Below are 18,996 nucleotides of genomic sequence, written 5' to 3' on the forward strand. Positions count from 1 at the left end.
TTCCGCCGCCGACGCCCGTGACTCGCCCGCCGTTGGAGTCCTCCGCTTACAACGCCCTATTCGCGAAGCCACCACCGATTCAGCTCCGACCGCGACACCCCTGTTTCGTCAGTTGTCCCTGCTGCCCGGGTGCCGCTCCGTTCCTGCCGATCCGCCTTCGCCGGAGTTCCCTTTGCCGGACCAACGATCGGTCCCCTCGGTGACCAGCCGCACGAGCCGCCGAGCTTCTCTTTTGGAAGCAAAGAAAAAAAAAAAAAAAGAACAAGAGAAAAGCAAATTAGGAAGTTTGTTTTTCTTTATTTTATTTATTTTGTTATTGTTGTTCAATTTAGAATATTGAGATGTGCTTTTCTTTTATAAATCTTGTAGGCATTAATTGCAGGTATTTTATCCCAAATTATGGTAATTATTAATTTGACCCGTAAGATGTCGGGTCATTTTTTAATTACTTTAATTTTTAGGAATTTTGATAGCATTTCAATTGTTAAATCATTATAGAGTTAAAATAATTGTTAATTTAATCCGTGAGACAACGTATTATTTTTTTCGGTTATTTTAATTCTTATCTTCATTCTTTTAAAATAATTACTTGTTTGGAAAGATTAAAAAAAAAAAAAAAAATCAAAAAGTACATAAAAATCTAAATATTGCATTAGAGCATTTAGGTTTAGTAAATTAGGACTGTATTTTTAGGGTTAGTAAATTAGAATTGCATTTATAGATTATAATTTTTAGATTATACTTTTAGATGGGTGATTTTTGTTAGGGCTAATTTTAAATAATGTTGGCATGTCTTGATTTTTTTTTATATAGCTTTTAAGATAAGATATAGTTTAAGTTAAATTGATTCCTAAAATAAATTAGAATATCATTCACTTTAGTTAGTCTAATTAGTTTTATTAATTCTGAATTTCAATAAAAAGAATCCAAAAAATATTAAGTACATATTAATTAATTTGCATAACAAGTTTAATCAGAATTTGTTTATTAGTAAAATATTGTCATATCTAGAACTTAGGTACTTAGGTCCATACACATTTCATATTAAAGCAACACACCTAGATATTTTTAGATTAAATCAATTTTCATTTAGTAAAACAAAAGAGGAACAAAAAAAAAATATTATGCATGTCATATGAGTTATAGTTTAATTGTTTTTTTTATAAAAAGGAAAATGCTAAAAAAATTATCATTGCACCATTAAGTTACTTTCTTTTTGATAAAAAAACATTATGTCGTTAAAAAAAAACTAAAGATCATTTCCTTGGTTAGTTAATAGGTTAATTCACAATTAATCTCATTTCATATCATCATTATTTAGCATAGGTTGCATATATGCATTAAAAAAATGAATGAATCATCATTAAAAAAAAAAATCATAAAAAACAGCATGCATGTAGAAATACCATGTCATTCATCCCATATCACGTAGTACATGCATATTTAGGATTATATAAATTAGATTGCATATATATAGTGATAAATTTAAGTCATACCATATGAATTGCATTTCGCATGTCATTAAAATAAATTCATGCATATTAAGTTAAATTAAGATTGCATATAATTAACATTTTAAAAGAAAAAGAAAAATTAGGTGTCATGTCATTTAGAAATCATCTTTAGGACTTGCATTTTTATTAGCATTTTTTTTATTTGAATGTTATTTTATTGATTGTGCATCCGCATGACCACCATTTGCATGTTAGTAGCTTAAGTTTAAATTAATCAACATTGCCTGCAAAATATTTTTGAAATTAAAATAAAAGGTACCGAAATGGCGTTACACTAATCTAGCGTAATCATGTCCCCAGACTTATTGAATCTCTGGTTCGCAAAAATAAAGTATTCTCCCATACTTTATTTGGGTTTCTAATCAACCCTAATTGATTAGTGGCGGCTCCAAATTGAGTATGATTGTATGTTTAAATTGATTAATTTCTTAACATCAAGTCGCGATTGGTAGAACTTGGGAGGGTCCGTGCCAAGTCTTCGGACTTAGTAATCCATTAACTTAAAGTCTAGGTGGTGCCCCGGAACGTTTAGGTCGCGACAATAGCCCATCACTTTAATAAGGTTTAAAGTAAGCCCATGAAATCAAGGTTAAACCTATGTTAACACTATATATCAATATTTAATTGTGCTTCACAAATTGGAGGTTGGCAAAATTACAATTTTCAAAGCACATAAAAAGAAAACACGAGAGAAGAAGAGAGAGAATTGAGTCACGACCAAACCCCTCCGTGGCCACAATATTATTTTGGACAAAGAACTCATCTTCAACAATATTTCAACATCCATTTAGGATTTTTATCATTATTTTGGACAACTACCCGATATGAAAAATAAAAGTAAAAATTATACTTACGAGGGACTGGGAATAGAATTATTTTTGGGAAAGTACTAAAATGTGTAGCTCAAAATTAGACACATTCAATGTCGATTTGATGTGCTATGATATAATCTCTCTTGAGTGCTCCACCGCTTTTGATCCGGATGCATTTGATCATTGCTTTCTGCTTTTTTGTTTGCGAAAAATAGAAAAAAAAATGAGAATAGTTCAAATTTTCAAGCTATAATTAGAATGCCTTAATGCTCGATAGAAAAATAGAAAGCATACAAACTTGAGCAATGAGTTTAAACTTCTTTCTTTTCTTTTTCGCCAATAACCAGGTAGAAAGAGGGAGTTGGCACTTTAACTATTTTTATGATTGCTGTCAGTCCATATTCATCGTGTCATTATGTTTAGATTATTCAAATAGTGGTCCTATTTCCAATGTCTGATGTGTTTATTGACTACTCTCATTGTCTGTACTCTTATGAATTAACGACCACCGCATCCTTCGCTTATCAGAATCTTCCATGTTGTACTGAGCTTATATAATCATAAAAAATTATTTCCATGTTGTACTTGGCTTATATAATCAGAAAAAATTATCATACACTCCCTCAAAATCAGGACGATTGCATCATTTTCTAGATCCAATCGAGATGGATTTCACATGGTCTCACACCACCTACGATGATTCCTAACCACAAGATCTGCACAAATCAAATTAATCATAACTGTTAATGACAGTGAAGTTTACATGGTCCATCACAAATTGTTATGATTCTAAATTAAACCGTCCGATCCAACTTGAACTTAGTTAATTCAACAGGTTATTACTCTTTGAAATTCATGTGTTTTGTCAACAAAAGACCCGTAATACAGATATAATTTCATTCTTTATGTAATTATGTAATGTATTATCATTTATGTTAGGTTAACATATGATTGGTAAGATCAATAAGGGAGCCGTTGCCATCAACTAATAGCATTGCCATTGCCACCAATTAATGATTTTAGTACTTGGCATGGTCCTCAATTCGAGGATTTTTATTATTATTTTGGACACTACCTGATATGAAAAATAAGAGTAAAAATTATACTTACGAGGGACTGGGAATAGAATTATTTTTGGGAAAGTAATAAAATGTGTAGCTCAAAATTAGACACATTCAATGTCCATTTGATATGCTATGATATATTCTCTCTTGAGTGCTCTATTGCTTTTGATCCGGATGCATTTGATCATTGCTTTCTGCTTTTTCGTTTGCGAAAAATAGGAAAAATGAGAATAGTTCAAATTTTCAAGCTATAATTAGAATGCCTTAATGCTCGATAGAAAAATAGAAAGCATACAAACTTGAGCAATGAGTTTTAAACCTCTTCTTCTTCTTCTTTTCGCCAATAACCAGGTAGAAAGAGGAAGTTGGCACTTTAACTATTTTTACGATTGCTGTTAGTCCATATTCATCGTGTCATTATGTTTATATTATTCAAATAGTGGTCCTATTTCCAATGTCTGATGTGTTTATTGACTACTCTAATTGTCCGTACTCTTATGAATTAACCACCACGCATCCTTCGCTTATCAGAATCTTCCATGTTGTCCTGAGCTTATATAATCAGAAAGAAAAAATTATTTCCATGTTGTACTTGGCTTATATAATCAGAAAAAATTATCATACACTCCCTCAAAATCAGGACGATTGCATCATTTTCTAGATCCAGTCGAGTTGGATTTCACATGGCCTCACACCACCTACAAGGAGGTTGGACCAATTAATGACTTTATTACTTGGCGTGGTCCTCAATTCGAGGTACTGACCAACTCTTGTAAATAAAGCAAAATTCGATACGTTTCCAAACTCCTCCCCCCCCTCAAAAAAAAATTTACGTTAGGTTAACGTATGATTGGTAAGATCAATAAGGGAGTTGGACCAATTAATGACTTTAGTACTTGGCGTGGTCCTCAGACCAACTCTTGCAAATAAAGCAAAATTCGATAGGTTTCCCGTCGCCGCCCCCCCCCCTCGTCCCGCAGCCAGACTATTAAATGCACGACCTTGAATTCGCGGACAATGTCGAGGCAAATGACAGAACTTGTCCATATTGCCATTCATTAACAAAAGCTTTTCCGCTCTTAATTGTGCATGGCTTTTCTTGGATAATTAATATTTGCGACGCCGATTTTGGTACTTCAATTAGCAATTTTATTTCGAATGTGGAGGCTATCAGCCCGACGGGCAGATCGTTTGGAGGTCGTGCGAATAAGACACGCATGCACCTTGTTCTCGCTCGTCCTATCCCATCTAAGAAAGCATTAATCTCTAGAGTTTCGATCTCCGATTATGCCCTTAAATGATACAAATCAAGAAATAAGCTTAATCTAAGTCAAAATATTTGTTCAATAAACAATTATTATTAGCACCCTCTTTTTTTATGTATGGAGGGAAGCAGGTATGATTTACTGTGAGCGTTCTCGACTCCCTTCTCAATTTTTGGGTACATTAAAATTAGACTAGAAATAATCTATGATCGGGTGGGGAGGGATAATTACAAAAAAAGTTTTATGGCAATTCAATCCTAAATTTTTTAATTTGATCGATATAGTCATATGCTTTTTAATGATTTGTCAATATAATCACTTCGGTTAATTTTGCCAGGGACTCAATAATGTGAATGTCAATCATCCTAAGTGACATGATCAGTGCTAATATGGATAATTTTTTTCAATTCTTAATTTTTTTTTAGAATTGCTTTTTATTTTCCATTGTATCAAGGTTCATGGGGGCTCACCGAATGCTGGTGATCCTCATCGACCATAATTAAAAAGAAAAGAAAAAACAAAAAACTTTGGATTTTTTTAATAAGAAAAAGTAAAAATTGCCATGTTGACACATGATTGGCGTCTACATTAACAATTTTCGATCAAAATTGGTTGAAAGGAATACATTGACAATTTTTTAAAAGTTTTAGGATTAAATTTAAAAAAAAAATTGAAAATTTTATGACTTAATTGACATTTGCACAATAGATTCATGATTTTTTTGGTAAATTTCCTTAGAGTGAAACAAACTTCTTTCAATAAAAAATTACCATCATAGTAAAAAAAGAGATATTAAAACACCACTCGGCTTACTTCTTTTTGTAAAATTTTGTAAAACATATGTCAATTGTTCTAAAAACTTAAGCTAGTTGATGGAAGCATGGTTTCATATTTAAATATGTTAATCTTGCCTCTCACATGTAGTTTGAAGTTTGGTTGAGATTGAGTCGTGGAAATACATAAGAGGGATTTGGAAATATTTGAACTTAAGACCCGATATAATATCATGATGATTTGGTGGGACCATCATCAATTTTCCTAAATATTTAAGTAGTTAAATATAATGTGTGATTTTTTTTAATATGTAAATATTCTAACATTTTTTCTCACATATATCATGTTGAAAGTTTGAAAGCGAAATTAAATTTGGCCACTTCATGAAAATAGAAAGATCACTATATTGTCATAACTATCTTTCTCTATTATTATAAAAATATTTGAGTTGGAACACATCGATTTAGAATAAATCGATGAAGTTTAAAACTTTCCTACAACCGATTTGTCATTCACAATGAAAGTTGTATTTTCGATTGAAAGTAAGATACATAAAAGAGTAAAAAGAAAGTTGAAATAACATAAGGTGACACGATATTCATTATTATGAGCATAATTTTCTCCCATTCTTTCACCATGTTTCTCAAATTACTCCTTTTCAACTTCATTTTTCAATTGGTGGAAAATTGTACTAATTTAGTTATAGATCTTTCAATTATATCAATTTAGAATTATTAAAAAATTGCAAAAACTATCTACATTTGCCACAGCTTTCAATTATGCAATTTATAATAAAAATTACAAAAATTATTCATGTTAGTATCGGTCGGATTATGTAAGATGAATGATATCCACATCCACATTAGCAAAATTTGGCCAAAATTTACTGGAATGATTATATTAGCAAATCATTAAATAATTTATAATTAAATTGGTACAATGGAAAATTTGTAACCGAATTAGCCGTCATATAGTAATGTAAATTTTTTTTGGATGATCGTCTGAAAAAACAGCCATGGAGGTAATTGAAAATTGATGGTGATCGGAGTTCATTAAACCTTTTTATTCAGTCAGAGGGGACCCTTATTAAACCTTAATTTGTCTTCTTCCGATGCTCTCACGAGGAAACACTCACTCACCATATGGATGGTTTGAAACTACCTCCTTACAGATTTCCACCACGTACTTCCACCGTACAATTTATTCTTCTTATTTTTTATCGAAATTTCCACCGTACAACTCGTAGGACGAATTTTTTAACATTATTGCCATCTCGGTAAGCTTTTTCTCCTTTATAAATAGGAGACCCTTGGGACCCCCCTTCACGTATAAGGCATTTCCAGACTTCAACCCATCACAACAGAGGCCTCACCACCTCTCCTCTTGCTCCCTACTGTCTGCATGCAAGTCTGTACTCACTCGTTCAGCCATGGAGAGCTTGGAAATGGGTGCTGCGACAAGCCAAGAGAGATCTGGAGCCCTCGCTCGCGCATGGAGGCGGTTGATGGGCTTGCGCAAGAGCTCAATGGCGAAAGCGGCTGAGCTGGCCAAGAAGGCAGTGAAGCTCGGGCAAGATGACCCGAGACGAGTCACTCATTCACTTAAAGTCGGGTTAGCACTTTCCTTAGTGTCGCTATTCTATTACCTCCAGCCGCTCTACGAAGGCTTCGGCGTCAACGCAATGTGGGCCGTCATGACCGTGGTGCTCATCTTCGAATTCCACGTCGGTAGGTTTTTAAAAAATCCATAGGCTGTGGCTTCGTAGGTCTCTATTTCTTGAACCGTGAATGACTGAACTCTGTACATTTTTAGTATATTTTACTGTATATACGCTTAGCTCTTCTCATTAACTAACTTAAGAAACATTTTCAGGGGCCACTTTTAGTAGAGGGTTGAATAGACTACTAGCTACAGTGATTGGCGGTGCAATTGGTCTTGGTGCTCATCACTTAGCAAGTCTCTCGGGAAAAACCGGCCAGCCCATAATGCTTAGTTTCTTCGTCTTTCTTCAAGGTAAAGTTACTAAAGTATCAAAGAGAGAATTAGAAAAGCGCTCAAGAAATGAAGAATAACAGGGCTTAAATTGATTGAGCTGAATTGATGATTGACATAATGTTGCAAAATGCAGCCGCTGGTATTACGTTTATGAGGTTCTTCCCGCGAATCAAGGCAAAGTACGACTACGGGATGATGATACTCATACTGACGTTCGCGCTGGTGTCGGTGTCGGGCTTCCGGGAAGACAAGATATTTGAGTTTGCACACAAGCGGCTCTCCACCGTCGTCATTGGCAGCTCTGCCTGCCTGATCGTCTCCGTCATTGTGTGTCCCGTTTGGGCTGGCGAAGACCTCCACCGCCTCATCGTTCTCAACGTGGAAAAGCTTGCCAACTTCTTGGAAGGTTCACACAAATCCTTCCAAAATAAAGACAATATATGAAGGAGAATGCGAAACAAAATTCACTAAACCCTAAAAGCAATGTCAAAATAGATACAACATTTTGTAATTAGGGGGAAAAAAGACTGAACGGCGATAATATATTTTTTTTATAGGATTTGGGGATGAATATTTGAGAAAATTAGAAGATAGTGACTTGAATCAAGACAAGTCACTTTTTCGAGAATACAAAAGTGTTCTCGAAACGAAAAGCGAAGAAGAATCTCTGGTGGGTACAACTACTTTCTCAAATTTTTAGTCAACATCTACACATGTGAATTTCACTTAATTTTGTTCACATGATAATGGCACATGATTTATGATGACAATGTCAGGCAATTTTTTCGAGTTGGGAACCACGTCATGGTCGGTTCGGCTTTCGTCATCCATGGAAGCAATACCTAAAGATTGGAGCATTGATTCGTCAATGTGCCTATAGAATTGAAGCCCTTGATAGCTACCTCACAACTAAATTCCACGTAAGTTGACGTTTGATTGCATTAACTAGAAAATAAGTATTGAGTTCACCCTGCTTACAGCTCACATCCACTGTTAAATCGAGTGAGTTTCACTGGCTCTCATTTCATCCAATGGCGCACGTCGGGTGGATAGCAACGTTTTTCCGTATTTTTCTTTATTTCACTAGGTAATTTTAATTTCTTGATTGTCATATCTGTTGGCTCTGATTGCACGGTAAGTAAAAAATATTTCGTGTTTAAGATAAAGTATTATATACTATTTGGTCGTACTCTTACTTGGATTTCATGCAAATCACTTAATATCTTTTAAAAAAGGTAACGTTAAACATATTGGTTGTGTCCTATTGGCATACTGAGTAATTGCCATGATATGACTTTTCTTAAATAATGAATATGACTTGACACGAACACCCTTTTGCAATTTTTATATAAAATTTACTCATGATTTGTTACATCGGTTTACCGAGGCATCACCTTAAAAAATCATGTGATTAACCGTCTAATTTGCTAGATTTTTTTTTTTTTTTTTTTTTTTTTGGGTTAAGTCTCTTAAAGGATCTCTCTCATGATGATGATGTTACGCTGCACTCAGAACCAACCTTGAAGTAATTAAATCAATAGTAATAACGTAATCACACTTAGAGGTGTCAAAATAGGTCATTGACCCATTTTTGGATTCATTTTATTTACATGGGTCATATATGGGTCATAGATTTTTAAAAACTCAACTAAAAATGGGTCAAAAAAGTGAGTTAGATTTAAATGGGTCTAAAATGAGTCAAAACTTCTAACACACTTTCGACCCATTTAAAATATCAAGTGGGTTAGAACCTTAGAACCCATTTCTAAATTTCCAACCCAAGCACCACACAATCTTTCCCTATTTACCTTTATAAAAATGTTTTCTTATAAAAAATCAAAATTATAATTACTTTTCATATTTCAATTTTCTTTTCTTTTCTCTTTTCTCTTTTCTTTATTTTTCCTCCTTCCTTAGTCGGTGGTTGACACGGTGATGGCCTAGGCAAGGCTTGAGCCTCACCGGATCTGGCAAGACTCGAGTTCGCCGGCATTGGGCAAGGCCTCAACCTTGCCGGATCGGCAAGATTGAGCCTCACCCAACATTTGGTTAGGCTCGATCTCACCAAATTCGACAAGGCCGAGCTCGCCCAACAACTAGCAAGGCTTAATCTCATTGATCTCGGCGAGGCCGCGGCCTTGTCGGCATCGATTAAGGCTTGAGCAGTGAGCTTGAGCTCACTTGTGGCGATCATCGGCCGTCATCGTGGCCAACGATCAGCCGAAGAAGAACAAAAAGAAAAGAGAAAAGAGAAAAAGAAAATAGAAAAAGAAAAATAATATTTTTAAAAATAAAAATAATTAAAAATTCGATTTTTTTAAATATGTTAAAAAGAATTGTAAAAATTTTCCATTAAATTTGTATTGCATAAAAGTGTTTTAGCAATATTTTTTAAATAAAAAATATCATAAAATGAGCTTTCTTAAGTTTAGTTAAAGATTTTTTATGTCACGCTTTTTAGTTACTCAATACTACATTAAATTCAAACAAGAGAAACACGTGCATGGTCTACTTCTATAAATATTTCAATATATAGGTTTTTTTAACACATTTTATTTTATTTACTATTTTTAATTTAATTTGAAGTTTTAATTCAATTAGCATATTGTAGGTGTAGATTTTTCTAGAATATTAATAGATTTTAGCAATATGGGTCAGGTTGGGTATTAGGTACTAGATTTACACTACATGAATATGAATCAAAACGAATTAAATAGGTAAAATATAGGTCGATTCATTTTCGACCCACCCGAAATCCGACTCGACCCATTGATTTGACGGGTCTTATTTACACTCTTTCAGGCGCCACCGCAAGTTCAAACCAGACTCGAGGAGCTCTGTGCAGAGATGGGCATAGAAGCCGCAAGAGCTTCGAAGCAACTTTCATCTTCCCTCAAGACAATGACCACGCCATCCTCTGCGACTCCCCACCTCGAGAAGGCCCGAAACGCTGCAAAAGCCCTCAAGTCGCTGCTCAAGACGACCTCCTGGAATCATGCGACCGACCTCCTCGCCGTCGTCCACGCCATCACCGTCACGTCGCTCCTCATTGACGTCATCGATTGCACGGATAAGATTGCCGAGTCTGTCAACGAGCTCGCGTCCCTTGCCGGCTTCAAGACTGTGGAAAAGCATCTCAAGTGCGACGAAGTTGTGTTGACTGTAACTGCACTCGAGGTGACAGTCTTGCCAGAAAGTGGGAGTCCTCTGGGCAGATCGGACTCGGCGCCGGTGTTGTAGATGTGCAGGCGTCGTACATACGAATGATAACATACATAATGTTTGGACTTTTAATTGGGAAATTCGGGAATAAAGATGGGAATTAATTCCTATACACTGATATATTATTAAAATAAGGACTTTGCTAGTATAATAGTATTTGAGTTACAATGAAAATAATGACTTGTTATGAGTTACAAATTTTTAAAGAGTTGGCTTTATAATAATTTTATAATTATTTGTTATTTGAATTTTTGCGATCTAGAATATACTGTTATTCTTACAATAAATTAAAGATTGTCACTTAATTATTTCTTTTAGAATAATTACGACAATTGAGGAGCTCGATAGGGATGTTGCTAAAGTCCTCAAATTAGCTTCATGCTAAGCTCACTAAATCTATCTATCTGATTACTTCCGTAAAGATAATAGATAAAAAGTAACCAAATTAGTTTCCTTTTATTTTTTTTTCCCAAATTTGGGCAGGTATCATCATATATTTTAGTTATAAAGTGGCAATGTGTAATGCCAAACAATATTCTAATAATCAACATGCAGTGAGTCAACTTACATGTTCTATCGTTGGTTGATCATCGCTCACTTTTTTTTTATTATTTTTGGGGTTTGGTCATATATTATATCTATTTTACAAGCCACTATATGTATTATATGTCGTGTGCAGGTTGCGAAACCCTATCCTCTCACTCATGCGTCCCTGAGGAGATGGGGAATCGAATTCCACCTTTCCCTTCTCAAGTGGGAAGGCTAGTTATTGGGGCAACCTCCAACGATTCGTTACATTGCTTGATCTAATATCAATCAAACGTTCTCAGGATCTTGACTAGGGACCACTTGAGTAGGTTGTTTCCTAAGATGGTGGTCCAACTTGGTTACCATCAACCACTGGATTTGTTACTATCGCTTATGTTATAGGTTATTGACCATCTTGCCCCCTAGGCAGAGACGGTGGTCTACCTTGGTTGTTGATAACAACATTGGGCCTATATGAGGAAAATTATTAAAACAGTCCTAAATTTATAGCAATTACATCAATTCAATCCTAAACATTTTATATTTGTGTTAATTCAATTTATTCAATTAATTTTGGCTGGAAATAACTAACATGAACTCGAGTGTTCTTTGTGACACAATGGGTGCCAATGTAAATACTTTTTAATAATATTTTAATATTTTATAGATTTCTTTTCTTTTCTTTTCTCTTTTCTCTTCTTTCTCTTTCTCTTTTTTCTTCCCTTCTTCCAAAGGCAAGGGCCGACCGGCAAGCAAGGTAGACCTCGCTAGCTCTCGCCTCCAACAATCGACTACATCAAGAAGGGAAGAAAGAAAAATAAAGAGAAACAAAAATATATATTTTAAAAATATTAGTAAAATTGTTCATGTTAAAACAGCTAGCATCTATGTTAACAATTTCCAACCAAAATTAATTGGATGGACTGAATTTGCACAAACACAAAAGGTTTATGACTTAATTAGTAAAAATAAAAAGTTTAAGATCAAATTGGCATAATTGTAATAAGTTTGGGATTTTTTTTTTTGATAATTTTCTTGGAATATATGGGCCAAGTGTTATGTTAAGCTGAGGTATTATCTTGATTGGCCTAGTATTTTCAATCGGAGGTGCTGAGCCAACTGACAGTATGTTTTCCCCATTTAGCAATGGCATATTTTATTGGGCATTTTGATTTATTAAATTACCATCATTGTTATCACTTAGGTTAACTTGAACTAGATAGACATATTACTTCCACCGGCAGGTATTGCTCCAGTGGTCTGGGTCACACCAACAATTTCACCCGCTTGTAAAATGCTAATCGGTGGTGGAGGCGTTGCAATTTGTCCCACAATACCAAAAGTAACTTGAGCAGCAGTAAATGAAGGAACATACCCAGGAGGTGTTGGGTACGTAGGATTTGCCCGCATCCGAATTGAATGGTTTGATGCCCTTGGTCTGCACATGACTTCATGGAAGGTATTGACAATCAAGGGCTTGACCATGCCGATGAGGTATTTCATCATGTGGTAAGTCGTTTTCTTTTGGTGTTCATTGAGAATTCTCCTCATGATAACTAACATCACAAGATTTGGCTCCAACTGCCTTCATTGCTCATCGGTAACTTGTCTCGAGATGTCAACATCTCCACCTTATTCTTGTTCGGCCATTGATTGTGCAGTCAATGACTCTAAACGTCCCACTCTGTCATTACTAGGTTGTGGTGACAAGTTGCTACCGCTAGCATTGCCATGATCAATTTGATTCCTTGCTCTTCCTATTGTATTTCGTCAAATAAGCCACACTAGTCCTATCGGGTGTGCCAAAAAGATGTTTTGTCAGAATTGTTTCCTTAACGAAATGTTTTTATCATTAAGCAAAAGTTTTTTTTCAGTTTTTAATTAAAGGAGACAAGTTCTGGAGTGACTCCAAATAGGAAATATCACAAGCGAATAAGGAAATCAAAAGCTTCACTTCAAAAGAAACTGTACAAACACGAACTATGTCGGAATTCAATTGACAACAAAGCTCGGAGAATACACTCATTACAATGGAATCGAATGTAAACAAATTGTATTGGAATTTAATTGATGATAAAACTCGAGAATGCATATATGTTATGTCGGAATTTAATTGACAACATAACATGCTTGATAGAGATATACGCTAAAATTTGATAGACAACGCGAGTTTGGAAGCTAAAAATGTCGTGCTAGTAAGTAAAGATAATTGAAAGATTGCATTTTTGTTTGTTTGTGCTAGGGGCCCTTTCAATAGATGAGCAATAGTATATATAATGGTTGAGCCTTAACCATCCCCAGGTAGTTCTCTAATGAATGTGGCCATGTTCCTCCATCTCCAAAAGCTTTGTATTCATATTCTCATGATACCATAATATTGTTTTCAAGCGATTGTTCTTTTAAAATTACATGTTACTTGACTCTCTTGTGATTTCAAATTCATGACTACTCCCTGATACCCTATATGCATTCAACTTTCTCTCGATGCCTTAACTAGTAATGTGTTGTCCTCACTATCCCCATCAATTATCGTTAAACATCTGTCGTCATATATCAAAAATTGATTAATAGTGGTCACCAATGTATGCTAATATTGAAAATGATTCTTGCGGTCATCGACAGTCAATCACGTGATCAATGATACACCACACTTCAGTCACTCGCTTATCTATGTCGATGATTTGGTGAATTCTTTTGGTGCAAACAGCTGCTAAAGGAGAGCATTATATGACAATCTTGTATTTCCTTTTTCTTTTCAATATACCCACGTTAAGGGCTCTATTGATTCTCAAAAGTAAAAAACAATGGGCTATGCCATTGTCATCTCTTGTGCAGCTTCATATAGTATTGAAAGTAAATGGCGCACTTAAACTTAGCATTCCGTTTAGCCCACCTCTCTTTTCTTGAGTGCTTTCATTTGGAAACGAAAAAAAATCAAAAGAGAACTTATGAGAAAGAAATGCTATATCAAAGAAAAGCATCCTGATTCTTGACTACGACCAAAGCTATTTACTATGACGTAGGCCACCTGCTGCCACCTGCTTTATTACTTCTCAATCTTTTTTTTTTTTTGGTAAATATTACTTCTCAATCTTCTACCCTTCTTTGTAGAACAAAATAGAGCAATTGCAGAAAAGCACAAACAAGATCCATGGTGGCTAGCTTTAGATAAGAATGAACACAGAGTTGTTTTTGCCGGCAACATACATAAATATGAACATAAAAAGAAAAGTTGGGAGGTGGGGCTCGTGGTCTGAGAAATTAATTTTAAACTTAGATCTTGACTTACAAGGCATAGTCATCATCGGAATTACGACGTGCAACTGAAGAGATGAATATTAAAATGTAAGTTGTGACCAAAGTTCTATTTTAATATCATAATTTTGTTAGTGGGTCGCTGGTGTGTCAGTGTGAAAATATATATTATTCTCGGATGAAGCAAAAAATAATTATTCCAAAAATAAAAACAAAGGAGAGTACAAGTGTGATACGACCTTTGACATTGTTAAATGTTGATATCGCACGATTAAACTAAATATTAATAGATTAATAAAACATAAAAAAGAAGGATTAACAAGACCTGACGAAGATCTGACGTCGACAAATTCTCGGATGAAGCAAAAAAGAATTAGTCCAAGAAAAGGACAAAAAAAAAAAAGGAGAGTAGAAGCGTGATACTACCTTTGACATTGTTAAATGTTGATAGCGCACGATTAAACTAAAAATTAATAGATTAAATTTTTTTCTTAGATTCATGGTATCACTAGTTTCTGTCATGTCAGGAGTTATTTAGATTTATTAGAATTCATTAAACCAAGTCAAAACATGCTGTCAAGTGCCTCTTGCTAAACAAATCGGGCCCACATATGAATTAAATCAGATTAAACCGAAGATCCCTTAACTATAAAACAAATCGCACTCGTTAAACCTGAGTAAGCCCATTATTACCATTAATCACACTAATCTACCTTTAGCACAACTAAGGACATGTTTGGTTCAGCTTTTGGGGAATGCATTTGCAAAAATACAAATAGTGTTTGGTGAATTGTAATTGTAAAGTGTATTGAGAGACAACTTTGGCCAACATATCGTTTAGTAAAATTTGCATTTGTAAATGACTTTTATTAAATTAAAAAAAAAAAAAAAAAAATATTTGTATTTTTTTTTTTTAAGTCCGACCATCGGACCGTCGGATCTGGCGGCTGAATGGCCAGATTTGGCCCCTAGTCGGTCGCCGGGGTCGGGCAACCCTAGGCGATGGCCGCGTGGGGTTGCTCGACCTCGGTGACCGTCGCTTGAGGTCACACAACCTTAGGCAGCCGCCTAGGTTGCACGATTCAGGCCATCAGTCGTTTGAATCGCGCGACCCAGGCGTCGCCTGAGGTCTGGCGACGGTCGCCGAGGTTGGGTGACCCTCAGGCAGCGGGCGTGTGTGACCCCTTGGCCGGTGTTCATCGGCCTCTAATCGGCTTCTCCGTGTGGTGGTTTTGGAGAAGATGAACAGTAATTGGAACTTGCATGCCAAAAATGCAAGTTCCCAAAGGACCTCACTAATGGGCCTTAGAGTCATTTGGAGATACAATTGCATCTTGCTAAAGTCGCCCAAAAAATCGAACCAAATGCGTTTGCATTTGGCCAAGGGACTTTAGAGTCCCAAAGCCCATTCCCAAAGCCGAACCAAATGGGGCCTAAACCTATTTCCGACCCAAACTTCATTTTTATACCGATTCACCCATCAACAATACATTGTCAATGATCAAGATATCCAAGCCTTAGACTGAACATTGCCATCATCCATCTCCAGTCACAGGACCGCCACCATTGCCTCCGCCGGCTACAAACTCACAGAACCAGACTGTCTCCCTCTGGCGACCAATTTTGAACGCAGCCGTCGTTCATAAACAGAACATAATTTTGAAGCGAACGTATACAATGCGGAGAAATTCTTGACATGTTTAATGGATCTTCAATACTACTCATTCACGAGAGAAAGTCGTGCGGTAATCATTGCACCATAACACGAGCAAGGAACTTAAAGATCTACTCCAACACGGAGAGGGCATAGCAAGTTTAGCTGGCAAACAGATGGACATGAGAATCAATATGACTCCACTGGAATTTGGCGAAATTATTTTATCGATGGCTCAGTTTCAAACACGATTCAACTGCATCTAACATTCAACAAAGCTAAACACACGAGCAATACCGAAACAGACGATTCTGGTTTAACTTTAGGTGAGAGTCTTGGAGGACAGTCCTAGATGCAATGCTAGGGCATAGTTTCGATTCAACAGTATCACATCAGCAAACATTTAGATCAAGGACTGCGGGCGGGTCACAGCCGGTGCTAGCAGTGCGTGAGGGATTGCTAGGCATGGGCGTGGTCTTGGTGTCCACTGGACGTGACTTGAGACTCGCTGGTGGTCGGCTGAGGAGCGCCATATCTGCTGAGTGTAACAGTGTCGAGGAGGTGCTGGGATTAACTGGAGTGGTGTGGCAGCGACCACGAGATGCAGCAGCTGCGTGAGAGCAAAGCAAGGTGATGACAGTTGATGGGGCGGCAGTAACTCCCACGGAGAAAGGGAGCTCGTTCTTCGTATCTCTCGTATTTGCGACCCTACTTTTCATGTTCTACCGGGAGCTCCCTTTTATTTGCCTCCTTTTGCCTCTGCTTTCTTTTCACGCGTGGCATGCGCCCGTGACTCTGCTCTCTACGCCCGTTCCCTGTTCTTTCGTCTCTTCACTCAACATTCTGCATTCACGGTTTCGTCCATATTCGGGAAGATACTCTATGGGAACAAGTTGATCTTAAGCTTCCTAGGGGCCTAAGTTTTCACCTCCAAGCACAGCTTCTTCGCTTTTGTTCTATCCCCGAGCGGAGGTGAATAGTTGGGGAAACAAAAGCTGGCTCTTTGTGGCCTTTGCAAGTACGTAAGGATCGTCCTTATTCTCTCCCACCAATAACTGAGCAAGTACGTAAGGAGACTGAAGCACTTTTGGGTAGGAGAACAAGCTCCGATTTATTTATCCGGACGGCTCGAGTACTTTCATCTTCTTCTAATCTCAGCTTGGCCCGGCAGTCTCTTCATTATAAATTCAAAGACCATCTTTCCATTAGCTCTACTTACCTTCCGGAGCCTGTCTACCACATACAATCCGTCGTATGTGAAGTTGTCATCCCAATCCTTGCGGATCACTCTCACTGGCTTGTTCCTCTTCATGCTGTTCACTAGAGCTAAATTCCCTCGGGTAAGCTTCTGATCTTCAGCCTTCTTGTTGCGACTAGGCATTCCGCCGCCCTGGCCCAAATAAACCAGCTCATCAGAATTTGTTAGATCATCTGCATAATCCCAGGAAGCGACAACACTTGTGGCTAGGATGTTCGGGTGAGGTCCCATGTAATCAATGCCGCTCTGGGGAGGACGATGGAGCCCAACAATAGCCAGTTCCATCCTGTAGTGGAACTTGTCCCCCACCTCTACTCCTGGAACGTCTCCGAGGAATTGCCAGGCACCGTGCACGTATCCGGCTCTTTTTTTCACCTCTTTTGCTGCGTGAAAATCTATCCTTCTAATACACGTGCTATCTTTATGTGCTTTCGATTTTTCCCGATCAAGCTCATGACAAATATCTCGGTAGAGCCTTAAAGTTGCAATCACTCTCTCTCGGGCCAAATCATGTCTGTCATTGCGTGTAACATTCGCACTTCTAAGCTCAGAAAAGGAAGACTTTGCTATCTCAATATCTGACCTGCCAAGACACTTTCTCTTAAAACCTTTTCCTTCATGATAGGGGACACGGGAACATTGAACTCTCTTCTCCGCCTCTTTAATTATTATTTGGCAAGAATCTTCAGTCATATTCTTGATCAAAATATTGCTCTTAGACCAATCAAAAGGTGATTGCCCTTGCAATATGACACCGTCTGCATTCATAGAATTCTTGACTGAAGCATTGGGAGGTTTATCAGAGATAAATTCCCCTTCTTTTATGCTTTCTGTCTCGTTTTTGTCCTCCACATGCTCCATCATCCTAGAATGGTCTTGCTTCAATTTGCTTGTCGAGCCAACAGAATGTGATTGATACCGCAAAATGTATGTGTAACTGGATGAACATCTTGAAGCTGGAAAAATAGTTCTGAGGGAATAGACATTCCTAGGCATGGCCTTCTCTGACAATTCCATAGTCTTGTGACTCATCTTCTCTTTATGTTCTGCCATAAGCTTGACTGCTGGCGAACCTCCGTTGAAAAATATAATTAACAGAAAGTCAGCTCAATAGCTTTGTGAGATATTTCAACCTGACAACCCGGCATTGATATCAGTAAGAATAATAAGTTTTCTCTGAAACTCGTCATGGCCCTTCCACGTGAAATTTTGCTAAAAAGTAGGTTCTAAATCATGGAAGGTGATGCTCAGAGACATCATCGACCTGAAAAAACTCACAAAATCCGAAAAAATCATGAATCTCGATACGCAGGAACAGCTTCGACCTGATGAAACCCACAGAATCCTAATCATCAATAACGAAACACAAACCATTTCTGCTATCGATGGAAGTTTTTGCCAGAGAAGTTCCTCGCTGTTTGAAGCACGGAACTAACACCTGAGCCAATAAATAAGATGAAGGCCGAGGATTTGAAACTCGAAAAAGACATTCATATGCTAAACAGCCACGGTTGTGGAGCTGACAAGGTATGCGGAACCAACATGACATCAATGGTTGAGAGCAAAGAAGCTTCCTCTAATCGTGCTCCGCTGAAGTCTGGAAATGGCATGAGCTTCTCTCACACCTGTCATGCAGAGATTTGTTACAATCTACG

The 18,996-nt window shown here is 37.0% G+C and overlaps 2 protein-coding genes across 2 annotated transcripts; one reads left to right on the top strand and one right to left on the bottom strand.

Moving 5' to 3' along the window:
- Positions 1-6,954: 6,954 nt before the first annotated feature.
- LOC104429959 (aluminum-activated malate transporter 2) lies at positions 6,955-10,664 on the top strand. The gene is made up of 5 exons (XM_018866926.2): positions 6,955-7,156; positions 7,302-7,442; positions 7,558-7,830; positions 7,982-8,094; positions 10,227-10,664. The coding sequence occupies exons 1-5, from the start codon at positions 6,955-6,957 to the stop codon at positions 10,662-10,664; spliced, it is 1,167 nt and encodes a 388-aa protein (XP_018722471.1).
- Positions 10,665-17,221: 6,557 nt separating this feature from the next.
- On the bottom strand, positions 17,222-18,373 carry LOC104423449 (histone-lysine N-methyltransferase, H3 lysine-9 specific SUVH6). The gene has a single exon (XM_010035939.1). It carries the CDS (start codon positions 18,371-18,373, stop codon positions 17,222-17,224), a length of 1,152 nt encoding a protein of 383 aa, XP_010034241.1.
- Positions 18,374-18,996: the final 623 nt, after the last annotated feature.

The sequence above is a fragment of the Eucalyptus grandis genome, chromosome 7 (assembly GCF_016545825.1).
Source record: "Eucalyptus grandis isolate ANBG69807.140 chromosome 7, ASM1654582v1, whole genome shotgun sequence".
In the NCBI taxonomy this organism is placed as follows: domain Eukaryota; kingdom Viridiplantae; phylum Streptophyta; class Magnoliopsida; order Myrtales; family Myrtaceae; genus Eucalyptus; species Eucalyptus grandis.

Coding starts and splice junctions, on each gene's coding strand:
- LOC104429959 (XM_018866926.2), top strand. CDS start 6,955: ATGGCGAAAGCGGCTGAGCTGGCCAAGAAGGCAGTGAAGCTCGGGCAA. Junction 7,831..7,981: donor GCTTGCCAACTTCTTGGAAG/GTTCACACAAAT, acceptor TTTTTTTTATAG/GATTTGGGGATGAATATTTG. Junction 8,095..10,226: donor AAAGCGAAGAAGAATCTCTG/GTGGGTACAACT, acceptor ACACTCTTTCAG/GCGCCACCGCAAGTTCAAAC.
- LOC104423449 (XM_010035939.1), bottom strand. CDS start 18,373: ATGAGTCACAAGACTATGGAATTGTCAGAGAAGGCCATGCCTAGGAAT.